This window comes from Hyperolius riggenbachi, chromosome 12 (assembly GCF_040937935.1).
Source record: "Hyperolius riggenbachi isolate aHypRig1 chromosome 12, aHypRig1.pri, whole genome shotgun sequence".
Taxonomy (NCBI): Eukaryota; Metazoa; Chordata; class Amphibia; order Anura; family Hyperoliidae; genus Hyperolius; species Hyperolius riggenbachi.
This window is the reverse complement of record NC_090657.1, coordinates 208,954,164-208,967,965: the sequence shown is the minus strand read 5'-3', so window position 1 is coordinate 208,967,965 and position 13,802 is coordinate 208,954,164. Positions and strand designations below refer to the sequence as shown.

General features: G+C 43.0%; 2 protein-coding genes across 7 annotated transcripts in view; one reads left to right on the top strand and one right to left on the bottom strand.

Annotated features, from left to right (window-relative positions):
* LOC137541646 (arylsulfatase G-like) overlaps positions 1 to 13,802 on the bottom strand; it is a 127,294-nt gene that overhangs the window by 96,066 nt on the left and 17,426 nt on the right. The window lies entirely within an intron of this gene.
* The window catches only part of LOC137541645 (monocarboxylate transporter 7-like), a 61,408-nt gene that overhangs the window by 37,317 nt on the left and 10,289 nt on the right, over positions 1 to 13,802 (top strand). Inside the window, exons 1-4 of one of the 3 annotated variants that reach the window (XM_068263044.1) lie at positions 2,990 to 3,060; positions 11,424 to 11,659; positions 11,744 to 11,887; positions 11,998 to 12,126. In XM_068263044.1, the coding sequence (XP_068119145.1) occupies positions 3,014 to 3,060; positions 11,424 to 11,659; positions 11,744 to 11,887; positions 11,998 to 12,126 (556 nt within the window). In that variant the 5' untranslated portion in view covers positions 2,990 to 3,013. The other 2 variants (XM_068263045.1, XM_068263046.1) reach the window with 2 other exon arrangements.

The following is a 13,802-nucleotide window of genomic DNA, read 5'->3' as shown; positions in this document are numbered from 1 at the left end:
TTCCATTATTTTGTCCATTCCCTGTAGATCTGTGCATCAATCCTGAAGGAGGAACACATAAGGGAGATAAGCTACGTACACACATACGACAACGATCGTTCGTTGTGGACGAACGATCTTAATTGATGAAAGAACGACTTAAGCAAAAGTCGTTTTTAAGTGTGTAACGATCTGATCGTTTGTTAACGAACGATCTGGAAAAAAACGTACGTTACACTATAAAACTAACTTTATGAACATTACATTACAGTATGAGAACTTATGCTGTAGGTATGTAGGTAGAGCATTTAGATAATACAGCGTTGAAAACACATTAAAAAAAAAAACACTCTGTCCTGTTTTAGTGTCCATTAAAATGACAATTATGGTATAATCATGGAGCAATTAACGTGTCACAGGACACATTCATAGAACGAACGTTAAATAACGAAAACCACGTGTTGCGCTTGTGCATTAAAATGAAAGGTTCTATGGAGATATAACAAAATGTGCATATGAAGCCTACTACGAACGACCGTTTTCTAACGATGTACTAGTTTTGCAAACGATCGTCGTTTAAAAAAAATCCGCCAAGGCAGATCTTTCGTTTTTAACGATCTAGCTCGTCCATCGTTTGACTTAATGATCGTTGGAGGTTTGTTTTTTTAAACAATCGTCGTTTGAAATGATCGGGGAACGATCGTTTCAAACGACTATAGTCGCATGTGTGTACGCACCTATAGAGGAACACATGAGGGAGATAGAGGGACAGGGTTCCCAAAGAGGGACTGTGCCTGCTAAAGATGGACAGTTGGGAGCCATAGCTCCCAACTGTCCCTCTTTCGGAGGGACAGTCCCTCTTTGGGAGCCCTGTCCCTCTTTCAGGACTTTGTCCCTCTTTCTATGTTATATATATATTTCTCTACTAAAAATGTGTTTAATTGACTCTAAACTTTATTCCCATCCTTTAAATTGATATATTACTAATTTTAAAATGTTAATATGAAGGAAAATGAACCAGGATAGAAAGGACCAGTGTGGTTTAAATTATAAAACAACATATTTTTCTTATGAAATCTTTATGGTATGCGTGGCTAGGGGTGTGTCAGGGGCGTGATTAGGGGTGTGGCTTAAGTGTCCCTCTTTTTCCTCTCACAAAGTTGGGAGGTATGGGGAGCTATGGTGCATATTACTGATAAAAATAATGGTAGTGATAATGGATGCTGCTAGTGCTTCTCCCCATTGAGGAATGGTAATAACAGAAAACAGGAAGTGAAATGGAAATGAATTAGAAGATGCTATAATAATGTTAGTATGAGACTGTCCTATTGACAGTGATCATGAGTGACTCCCCCTCCCCTCCCTCCCATGACGAATGTTACTGAATGGAAATGGAATACCAGTAATAAATAATAACACTGGTTACAGGCAGCTGAGTCCTCTATCTGTCTGCAGCAGCAGCACGGGAGGAAATGCAGGGCGCGATGCAGATCGGGGGATGGGAAGCTGCTGCACATGTCCTCTTCCTACGCTGACTGGCAGAAACCTGTTCTACCCGGCTTTGCTGGGCTCCCCTCCCTCTCTTGTGGGAAAGTACGTCACCCACTGCGGCACATTGTGAGCACAAAGGGTTAATGACGAGCAAACTCTACAACTGCATAATGAGGGTGCCGTCTATCGGCTACAGGGTCCCGGGGCACACTGTCATGGGAGTGTCAGCTCTTGGGATACACAAAGGGTGTAAGAGTGTTAGCTCTTAGGGTACACAGTGATGGGAGAACTATAGAGTGTCAGCTCTTGGGATACACAAAGGGTGTAAGAGTGTTAGCTCTTAGGGTACACACAGTGATGGGAGAGCTATAGAGTGCCAGCGTTAGGGGTGCACAGGCAGTGCAGTGTGGAGAGTGAGTTCTTGGGATAAATTGTAATAGTGTATTGTAAAGTGTCAGCTCTTGGGGTGCACAGTAGATATAAAATGGAGTGTCAGCTCTTGGGGTGCACAGTAGATATGAAATGGAGTGTCAGCTCTTGGGGTGCACAGTAGATATAAAATGGAGTGTCAGCTCTTGTGGTGCACAGTAGATATAAAATGGAGTGTCAGCTCTTGGGGTGCACAGTAGATATGAAATGGAGTGTCAGCTCTTGGGGTACACAGGTGTAAATGGAGCGTCAGCTCTTGGGGTACACAGTAGGTGTAGCAGGGAGTGTCAGCTCTTGGAGGGGGGTGCACAGGTGTAGAATGCAGAGTCAGATCTTAGGGCACTCAGCAGGTGTAGAATGGAGTGTCAGCTCTTGGGGTACACAGTAGGTGTAGCAGGGATTTTAAGCTCTTGGAGGGGGGTACACAGGTGTAGAATGGAGTCAGATCTTAGGGCACTCAGCAGGTGTAGAACGGAGTGTCAGCTCTTGGGGTACACAGCAGGTGTAAAATGGAGTGTCAGCGTTTGGGGTTGTCAGTAGATATAGAATGGAGTGTCAGCTCTTGGGGTACACAGTAGGTGTTGCATAAAGTGTCAGCTCTTGGGGTACACAGATATAGAATAGAGTGTCAGCTCTTGAGGTAGACAGTAGGTGTTGCATAAAGTTTTAGCTATTGGGGTACACAGTATGTGTAGCATGGAGTATCAGCTCTTGGGATACACAGCTAGTGTAAAATGGAGTTTCAACTCTTTGGCTACACATACACTGCAGGTGTAGCATGGAGTGTCAGCTCTTGGGGTACTCCGCAAGTATGAAATGGAGTGTCAGCTCTTGGGGTACTCAGCAAGTATGAAATGGAGTGTCAGCTCTTGAGGTACTCAGTAGATCTAGTATAGAGTGTCAGCTCTTCGGCTGTGCAGGGGGTGTAGTGTCGGCTCTTTAGATACACCAAGTTGGACAGTCAGACTTATGCGCTTACTCTATGATGTACTGTTGTGACGAGAGCGATGAGAAAACTCCTTCCGTTCCTGTCCCTAGGCAGCCGAAGGGTTAATGGGTGGTGCGCGCTCTCGGGTGAGGCGCGCCCCCGGCAGACCGGCTGTAGCCGGTATATATGGAGAAGAAGAACGCCGGGCATGGGGGGAGGGGAAGCCGGAGCGGGTGAGTGAGGACATGCTGCTATTACCACTCTGTATATTCTGACAAAACTATCTATGTACGCGGACAGCACTATCTACAGACATTATTGCCTGTTACTATATACGATCTATATACACTGACAGCACTAACTATAGACATTGCCTGTTCACTATATACGGAATATACTATCTATATACGCTGATCGCAGTAACTATGCACTTTGCCCACTTTCTGCTGTTTAATGTTATTTATATACTGATTGAATTACCTATATATAGTGACTGTATTATGTATACTATGAATGTACGACCTATATACACAGCATGTGCACTGCATACACTGACTGTACTATGTACTCTTAGCTATATACCCTAATTACACTGTCCTACCTGTATACTGACTGTGCTGCTGCTGTTCTACTTATTTATATATTTATATCCTCTGCAGCACTTTTTAGAATATAGTCATGACACCGTTGTCACCTCATGGTCATAGGTGGCCCATACACTATTCAATTTTATTTCTTTTTTTCAACCAGAGAAATCTGATCGCTTTTTTTTTTTTTTTTTCCCTGCTTGATCAAATAATCCCACAAATCAAACCAATATATCATATACTTATGACTGATTTTCCTGAAAATATCAAACAAATAATTAAATAAAACTTCCATTTTTTAAATTTATTTTTTCTATTTGATTTTTGCAACACATCCGATCACATTTTTGTTGAAAAAAAAAAAAAATGAAAAAGCAACAGGTTCTTTTTTCCTCTATCAAAAAAGGTTTTATTTTTCATTTCTTACACTATTGTTAGTTTTTATCGATCGATTTGATTGTGTGCATGGCCGGCCACACACAATACAATAAAATTATCCAATTTTACAGCAATTCAATAAAAAAAATTATCTGATTTTGGGAAAAATCTAAAAAAAAATTCCATTCGAGCAAGAAATCCGATTTGGATTTGATCAGAAAGGGTGGATTTTTCTGATCAATTGTTATGAAAATTGAATAGTGTGTGGTAGATTGTCGATTTATTAATATATACATCCAAGCAATTTTCTGAGTTTCCAAATATTTTTATCATAATTGAGGAAAATTTTACATATATGTGTGGAACATTGGTCAGATTTTTGAAATGTTACAATAAGGGTAGCCATACATCTAGCGATGATGGGCAGCTTAGACCAAGAGACATATCTCTCTCTAATGCCTGGTGCACACCAAAAACCGCTAGCAGATCCGCAAAATGCTAGCAGATTTTGAAACGCTTTTTCTTCTTTTTCTGTAGCGTTTCAGCTAGCGTTTTGCGGTTTTGTGAAGCGATTTTGGTGTAGTAGATTTCATGTATTGTTACAGTAAGGGCCCTTTTCCACTAGCAATCGCTAGCGTTCACGCTGAACGCTAGCGATTGCTGAATCGCAATTAGCGGCGATTCCCCGACGTTCGCGCCCGCGATTTTTCTATGCTATGCACTGCATAGCAAAATCGCGGCAAAAGTCGCTCCGCGGCGCGATCGCGATCAAGTAAAAAACGAATCGCGGTAGTGGAAATGACCTACCGCGATTCCTATGTTAAAAAGCAAACCGTAGCGATTGTAAAATCGCTAGCAGTTTGCGTTTTTGCGATTCAGCCAGCGCAAACGCGCTGGTGGAAAAGGGCCCTTAAGCTGTTACTGAACAGCTACTGTAACAAAACCGCCTGGCAAACCGCTCTGAAGTGTGTTTTTCAGAGCGATTTGCGTTTTTCCTATACTTAACATTGAGGCAGAAACGCATCCGCAATCCAAAATCTGCAGCAGCCCGGGAGTATGCGTTTCTGCAAAATGCCTCCCGCTCTGGTGTGCACCAGCCCATTGAGATACATTGACCAAGCGGATCCGAAACGCTGAAAAAGCCGCTCGGTGTGCACCAGCCCTTATTGAATCTGATCAGAGAGAGATCTGTCAGCTGCACATACATCACAGGCCGATTCCAGATTAATTTCGTGCTGAAATCGATCCGGGATCGACCTTGTGCCCCACATTCGCCGCTGTGGCCCCCTAATGTAAATGTCCCCCCCGTGCCCGTGTAAAGTGCATACATTACCTGTCCGCGGCCTGCGCTTGGCCCCCGCTGGCTTTTGGGATTCCTCCACTGCATATACGAGCGCCCTAGGTGGTTTCCTAGTAAGGGTGGGCGTGTGTTTGACGTCACAATTGCGCCCTTACTAGGAAACCACATGGGGTGCGCATGTATGGAGAGGGGAATGTGTCCGGAGCAGCGGAGGGACAAGCGCAGGCCGCGGACAGGTAATGTATACTTTACAAGGGGCACCGGGGGGGGGGGGGGGGGGGGTCGGTGGGCACAGCGTTGGGGGTTTGTCGATTTGTTGGCTGGGAAATTGCACAGCGCACCCGCTGGAGCAGGTCTGCACAACATCTTGCAGCATGCGCAATCGACTGTGCAAACAATTTTGAGATTGAAATTGGTCGCACTGTCAGTCAGGCATGCACGTGGCAGCACCGATTTTCATCCAACTCAATTATAATAAATTGGATGGTCGATCGGCCGCCAAATCGCTTGATGTATGGCCACCTTTAGCCAGAAACATTGATTGCAATTCTTGAATTGAACAGATATTTAAAAAATTGTATGGTGTGTGGTCACCTTAAGGGTGCCTGCTAAGGATATAATCTAGATTATACAAACTTACCACTTCTATGTACAGTAATATGAGGGACTAACTAAAGTATCCATTTGAAGTATATTCACAGTTCACCCTTCTACTGCATAGATTTGTAAGATTGTATAATCAACACTGAATCATAAGTGGGCATCACAGACTGTACTGTCTATATGCTGTATTACAATAAATAAGGAGTTCATATAGATTCATCAGGCTGTGTATATAGTGAATGTATAGTACAGTTAGTCATTACTGTCAGAATATGTAACGCATACTTAGTGTGTGTGTGTGTATATCATACAAGCAGTATAGTGTTGTTATAGTATAGGATTGTTGGTGTGTATCTAGTGTAGTGAGTTTACAGTATATAGTCCTTCTATATATATTGCCTAGAAACTTAATACACTGGCATATACTACAGTTTTTGTATACTGTTACCTATAGACACACCCGTTGTAGCACCTGCAAACAGATTGCGTAATATATTCACTCTACACTGCATATTCTGACTGTGTTGTCTATATACACTGTCACCACACCAGGAGTGGACAAATGAATATAGGATTCCGTGGACAGGCAAAACATTTGTAGGTACTGGTAACCTGGAAGAAAACCTCAAAAGTTAGGAGCCAGCTGTATTTTTTAAGAAGCCTTGTAAAACTGGCTTTACAACACACTGTACACATGCCACACTCTTGTGTACCCTAGGAGCTTACTACAACTACAAATTAGCTGACTCTCCACCAGGGGCGTAGCAATAGGGGGTGCAGCGGTAGCGACCGCATCGGGGCCCTTGGGCCAGAGGGGCCCCGAAGGGCCCTCCCTCAACTACAGTATTAGCTCTCTATTGGTCCTGTGTTCATAATAATCACTTCTATAGATACTTTGAATAGTGGTAATCATTAACAAACTGTTTCCCATCCCTTCCTTGCACCTCTGACTCTGTAGTTGCCATTGGCAGGTTTTGGTGCACCGTATCAATTGCTATGTATAGAGTGCTTGGGGGGCCCCATTGTAAAACTTGCATCGGGGCCCACAGCTCCTTAGCTACGCCACTGCTCTCCACACTGTTGTGCACTCCAACCAGGGCTGTGGAATCGGTACAAAAATCATCCGACTGTGACTCCCAACTACCCAGAATGGCTCTGACTCCTTAGTTTATTACTTACCACGGCTATGGATTTGGTACAAAAATCATCCGACTCCTTAGTTTATGAAACCTCCGACTCCATGTACTCAAAATTGCACCGACTCCTCAACTCTGACTCCACAGCCCTGCCAAGATCTGCACCCTCTGAGTATACCAGGAGCTGTTACTTCACACTACTCGTCATGTACCCCAACATCTGACTAATAACTACACCCCACAGTGTACCCTAAAGGTGGCAACACACCATACAATAAAATAATCCAATTTTATGGAAATTAGATAAAAACGAACAATTGTCCCGAAAAATCCAGGGCTGTGGAGTCGGTCCAAAAATCCACCGACTCCGACTCCTCAGTTTAGGATTCCACCGACTCCGACTCCACGACTCCGACTCCTCTAATTTGCATATTACAATTTTGTTGATTAAAAGTATGTAACATGAAATTCGTCTCTTAACTGCCAACGCTTAGGAATTTTACAAGACAACTGAAGTGAGAAGGATATGTAGACTACTATATTTATTCCCTTTAGACTAAAACTAGTCCTTGGTAAGAGTACTTGTAAAAGGTACAAACCGGAACAAAGAACATCTATCAGGCCTAAGGCAATGTAAGTGTGGGTACATGTAAGAATGATGTGCAGGTACTCTGTAGGGGAATGAGGAGATTGTAAACAGACAACACCTCTGTGTTTAATGTGGACAGCATTCTCAGTGGATTCCCTGCAGCTCTGTGGGGAGTGCATATGTAGAGTATAGTACTACTGTGTAACAAAGTAAACCTGAGACAGATGAAATTAAAGTTTTATACATACCTGGGGCTTCCTCCAGCCGCCTTCAGGATAATCAGTCCCTCGATGTCCTCCTCCACCACCTGGATCTTCTGCTATGAGTCCAGGTACTTGAGCCAGTCAGGCGTAGTGCGCATGCACACACTCCGCCGCCAGGAGCATACTACACCTGTGCAGCACTATTGCACAGGTGCAGAATGTTCCTGGCTGTGAGAGCGGCATGCGGCCGGACAGCGCTGACTGGCTGAATTACCAGGACTCATAGCAGAAGATCCGGGTGGTGGAGGACAGAAAGGGACTGATTAGCCTGAAGGGGGCTGGAGGAAGCCCCAGGTATGTATAAAACTTTACTTTTCATCCGTTTCAGTTACCCTTTAATTTGTAGTCACCAAACCAAATTTTAATAACATATCACATTATTTGATTTCATCAGCAAAGGGAGTGCATACATTTGCATAAATCAGCATCAATGCAGAATTATTTCCATCTCATTGACCATCTATTAGTGACACAGCTACACATCAGGCTTTATTCTTACAGCATAGATGTTATTTAGTATATATAAGAGATTCCTGTGTACACATCATATATACAGTCACAATCAGATATGTATATCTGACCTTAAAAATATGGGGACTGCTTTATTGAAGCAGCACAAGTAACTAATTTTGACTGGTTTATTTCATTTTTGTGGACTAAGCACAGCTATTACTGTATATATACTGTATATATACATTATTTTTAATGACTATTATCTGAGAAATAGAACATTTTATCATATTTTCTATTTTAATTACAGTTACAAATTCATTAGGAGTCGGAGTCGGTGCATTTTTTCCCGACTCCGACTCCAGGCACCCAAAATTGCCCGACTCCGACTCCACGACTCCGACTCCACGACTCCGACTCCACGACTCCGACTCCACAGCCCTGGAAAAATCAAAAGTTTTTTTTTTCCATTCAACTGAGAATTCGGATCAAATTTCCCATTTTTATTCGATTAAAGAAGATCGGAAGTGTTGGGTTTCTCTGATCAATTTTTATGACAATTGAATGGTGTAGGGTTGATTGTCAATTACTTGATGTACCCAACCCAAGTTTCCAATCATTTTATTTTTTCCCCATAATTGGGGAAAAATTGAACGAACGTGTGTGGTACATTGGTCAGATTTTGGAATGTTACAATCAATCAGAAAAGTTAATTGCAATTCTTGATTTGAAAAGATATTTAAAAAATTGTATGGTGTGTGTGGACACCTTTTAAGGTGGCCGCACACCATACAATTTTCTATATTTCATTTCAGTTTGAGAAGTCCATACTATTCTTCTGATTGATTGCAACGTTTAAAAAAATCTGACCAATGTAGCACGCACGCATGCGCGCACACACACACTTTTTACTTCATTGTGATAAATTGTTAGTTTATTGATGCATAGACCGTATTTCAGAGTTTTCAATCAATCTACCCTACACAATTCAATTCTCTTTAAAAAAATTATCAGAAAAATCCAACACTCCCGATCCCCCCCCCCCCCCCCCCCCCCACACACCAAAACTAGGAAATTCAGATTTCTCGCTCAAATAGAAAAAAAAGCCTTTAGATTTTTCTGTACAGTTGATCGTTTTGACCGAAATGGTGAAAAAATTGATCTTTTTATTGTATGGTGTGTGTGGCCACCGTAAGCGTTCACACTTCTTATTCCATCCCACCATATGTGTCCTAAGAAGGGACAAGCCAGGCAAAATCCAATTTATAACCACAGAGCTGACACGGCATACTACATCTGCTGTGTACTCCAACCAGGAGCTCTGTGTACCTGAAGAGCTGACATTCTCCCCATCTGTATCCCAAGAATTGATGCTTCATATTACAACCCTGTTGTATGTCAGGAATTGACACTCCACTCTATACCTCCCCCCCCCCCCCCACGTACCCAAATAGTTGGGACTGAACACTACACTACTCTGTAAGCCCCTCAGTACCACCCCCACCCTTGTATATCCCAAGACCTGACACTATAAAATATATATAATACAATACAATATAATACAATAACATTTCTATAGCGCTTTTCTCCCATAGGACTCAAAGCGCTTAGGCTCTCTCAGATTCAGTAATTAGTAGGATGAAGTATTCACACAACAAAAGTTATATTTCTGCAAATGCCAGACTGAACAGGTGGGTTTTCAGTCTGGATTTAAACACGTCCAGGGATGGAGCTGTCCTGATCTGTTGAGGTAAGGAGTTCCAAAACGTAGGGGCAGCATGACAGAAGGCTCTGGGACCAAAAGTTTCTAAGTGGACTCTGGGTATGACTAGATTATTAGAACCTGTGGATCTGAGAATGCGGGGATTGCTACGCAGCTGTAACATATCTTTCATGTATCCAGGGCCTAGATTATTCAGGGATTTAAATGTCAGTAGGCCGATCTATATATATATATATATATATATATATATATATATATATATATATATATATATATATATATATATATATATATATATATATATATATATTACACCCCCTGTGTACCACAAGAGCAGAAACCCTACTCTACCTGCCCATTTCCCCCTTAAACCCCAAGATCTGACATTCCAATCTACACCCCCTGCTGACATTCCATAGTACAGCCTCTGTGTACCATAAGAGCTCCCTCTCTACAGCTTCTGTAAACCTCAAAAGCTGATAGTTCACACTATACACAGTCTCATAAACCCCAAGAGCTGACACTTTACACTGCACCCCATTGAGCCCTCAAAAGGAAATAAATGGCAGCTTCCATATCCCTCTCACCTTGGGTTCCCTTTAAGCCGACATTCCACCCTACACACCCTGTATACCTCGAGGTCTGACGTCCCCACACTGCAACACCCTTGTATATCCCAAGAGTGCACCTCCTGTGTACCACAAAAGCTGTAACTCCACACTACACTGTGTACCTCCACATCGACCCGCCGCACTACATATACATATATATATATATATACATACATACATACATACATACATACACACACTCATGCGTTGTGTGTTCCCCTAAGGTCCTACAATCCACACTGTGTATACATACTCCATGCTACACCTCTCCGTGTGTCCCAAGAGCTGACACTCCACTGCCTATGTACCCAGGGAATTGTGTCTATATACTAATCCTTCTGTATTCAGCAAGCAAGAGATGAAACCTCACTCTACATCCCTGTGCACTCCAAGAGCTGACAGTCCATATTACACCCCATGTGCACCCCGATAACTGACACACTATTATTCCCAGTGCACTCCAAAAACAGACTCTCCAGCCCCATTACACTATGTTTCCACTAGGGTGTCCCGCCCGTGTCTCAATGATCCACTGAGTTCTTTCACCCATTCTGGTCTCCATTGGAGTCAATCAGAACACCATAGGAGACCATTGTGAACATGTCCTTTTCCTTGTGGTGTCTGGAAAAGTTGTGCAGCAGAGGACTTGGCGTTCCATCACTGCAACTGACACATTCAAATTGGACCTGTCTGAACCGATCAGTTGTGGATAATGGCCTGAACTCAAGAGCTGATGCTCCAATATAAACCCTTTGTGAACCCCGAGAGACGGTGCTCCATACTTTGCAGACTGTGCACCCCAGGAGATGGCCTTCCACAATCCATGTACATGTGTATTTAGGGTGTAATAAGAACAGTGTATGTGTACACCATAGCGACTGTTGGTTGTTTTGCTAAACTGACTGTATTTATGAGGATGATGGATTCAGCTTAACTTGGTCCTCTGGTGTCTCCAGGCAGATAAAGAGAATGATCAGGAAGCATTGTGCTGGTGCCAATGTCTATAGTGAAGTGCCAGATGGAGGCTGGGGCTGGGCTGTGGCAGCAGCCTTCTTCTTCGTGGAGGTTTTCACTTATGGTGTCCTCAAGTCCTTCGGGGTCTTCTTCAATGAACTTATGGTCTACTTTGATGAGAGTAATAGCAGGATATCATGGATCATCTCTATCTGTGTCTTCATACTTACTTTCACTGGTAAGTCTTCTGCAGTGGTTACTGGATGCTCTTCTCACTTCGTCTATAAGAGTAGATCACCAAAAACTTTCTTGTGTATTTCAGCTCCCCTCTCCACAGTGCTGAGTAACCGGTTTGGACACCGGCCAGTGGTCATGCTTGGGGGCCTTCTCATTAGTGTGGGGATGATTGCAGCTTCCTTTGCACGCAATGTGGAGGAGATGTATGTGGCCATCGGTGTGGTATCTGGTAAGTGTCATGGTTGTTGTAGAGAGAGAAGAAAAGTTCTCAATGTTTTTTTTGTTTTTTTTGCACCAGGCTGTACTGTATTAGTAACATTCACTCCTTTTCTTCTCCAGGACTTGGTTACTGCCTCAGCTTTCTCCCCACCGTTACCATCTTATCTCAGTACTTTGACAAGCGGCGTTCGCTAGTGACAGCAGTCGCCTCCACTGGGGAATGTTTTGCAGTCTTTGCATTTGCTCCAGGTATTGCCCCTTCTTTAATCTCTTGACAATTAAACCACAAGAATGTGTCGCAGGATGTCCTACTAGGTCATTCTCCAGTTCTCTTACATGCCTGTTACTGAGGATTCTGACTACCTTCCTGATGTGTACAGGTCCTTCTAAAAAAATTAGCATATTGTGATAAAGTTCATTATCTGTAATGTACTGATAAACATTAGACTTTCATATATTTTAGATTCATTACACACAACTGAAGTAGTTCAAGCCTTTTATTGTTTTAATATTGATGATTTTGGCATACAGCTCATGAAAACCCCAAATTCCTATCTGAAAAAATTAGCATATCATGAAAAGGTTCTCTAAACGAGCTATTAACCTAAACATCTGAATCAACTAATTAACTCTAAACACCTGCAAAAGATTCCTGAGGCTTTTAAAAACTCCCAGCCTGGTCCATTACTCAAAACAGCAATCATGGTTAAGACTGCCGACCTGACTGCTGTCCAGAAGGCCATCATTGACACTCTCAAGCAAGAGGGTAAGACACAGAAAGAAATTTGTGAACGAATAGGCTGTTCCCAGAGTGCTGTATCAAGGCACCTCAGTGGGAAGGAAAAAGTGTGGCAGAAAACGCTGCACAACGAGAAGAGGTGACCGGACCCTGAGGAAGATTGTGGAGAAGGGCCGATTCCAGACCTTGGGGGACCTGCGGAAGCAGTGGACTGAGTCTGGAGTAGAAACATCCAGAGCCACCGTATACAGGCGTGTGCAGGAAATGGGATACAGGTGCTGCATTCCCCAGGTCAAGACACTTTTGAACCAGAAACAGCGGCAGAAGCGCCTGACCTGTGCTGCAGAGAAGCAGCACTGGACTGTTACTCAGTGGTCCAAAGTACTTTTTTCGGATAAAAGTAACTTTTGCATGTCATTCGGAAATCAAGGTGCCAGAGTCTGGAGGAGGACTGGGGAGAGGGAATTTCCAAAATGCCTGAAGTCCAGTGTCAAGTACCCACAGTCAGTGATGGTCTTGGGTGCCATGTCAGCTGCTGGTGTTGGTTCACTGTGTTTTATCAAGGGCAGGGTCAATGCAGCTAGCTATCAGGAGATTTTGGAGCACTTCATGCTTCCATCTGCTGAAAAGCTTTATGGAGATGAAGATTTCCTTTTTCAGCACGACCTGGCACCTGCGCACAGTGCCAAAACCACTGGTAAATGGTTTACTGACCATGGTATCACTGTGCTCAATTGGAGTGCCAACTCTCCTGACCTGAACCCCATAGAGAATCTGTGGGATATTGTGAAGAGAAAGTTGAGACGCAAGATCCAACACTCTGGACGAGCTTAAGGCCGCTATCAAAGCATCCTGGGCCTCCATAACACCTGAGCAGTGCCACAGGCTGATTGCCTCCATGCCACGCCGCATTGAAGCTGTCATTTCTGCAAAAGGATTCCCGACCAAGTATTGAGTGCATAACTGAACATCATTATTTGAAGGTTGACTTTTTTTGTTTTAAAAAACCCTTTTCTTTTATTGGTCGGATTAAATATGCTAATTTTTTGAGATAGGAAATTGGGGTTTTCATGAGCTGTATGCCAAAATCATCAATATTAAAACAATAAAAGGCTTGAACTACTTCAGTTGTGTGTAATGAATCTAAAATATATGAAAGTCTAATGTTTATCAGTACATTACAGAA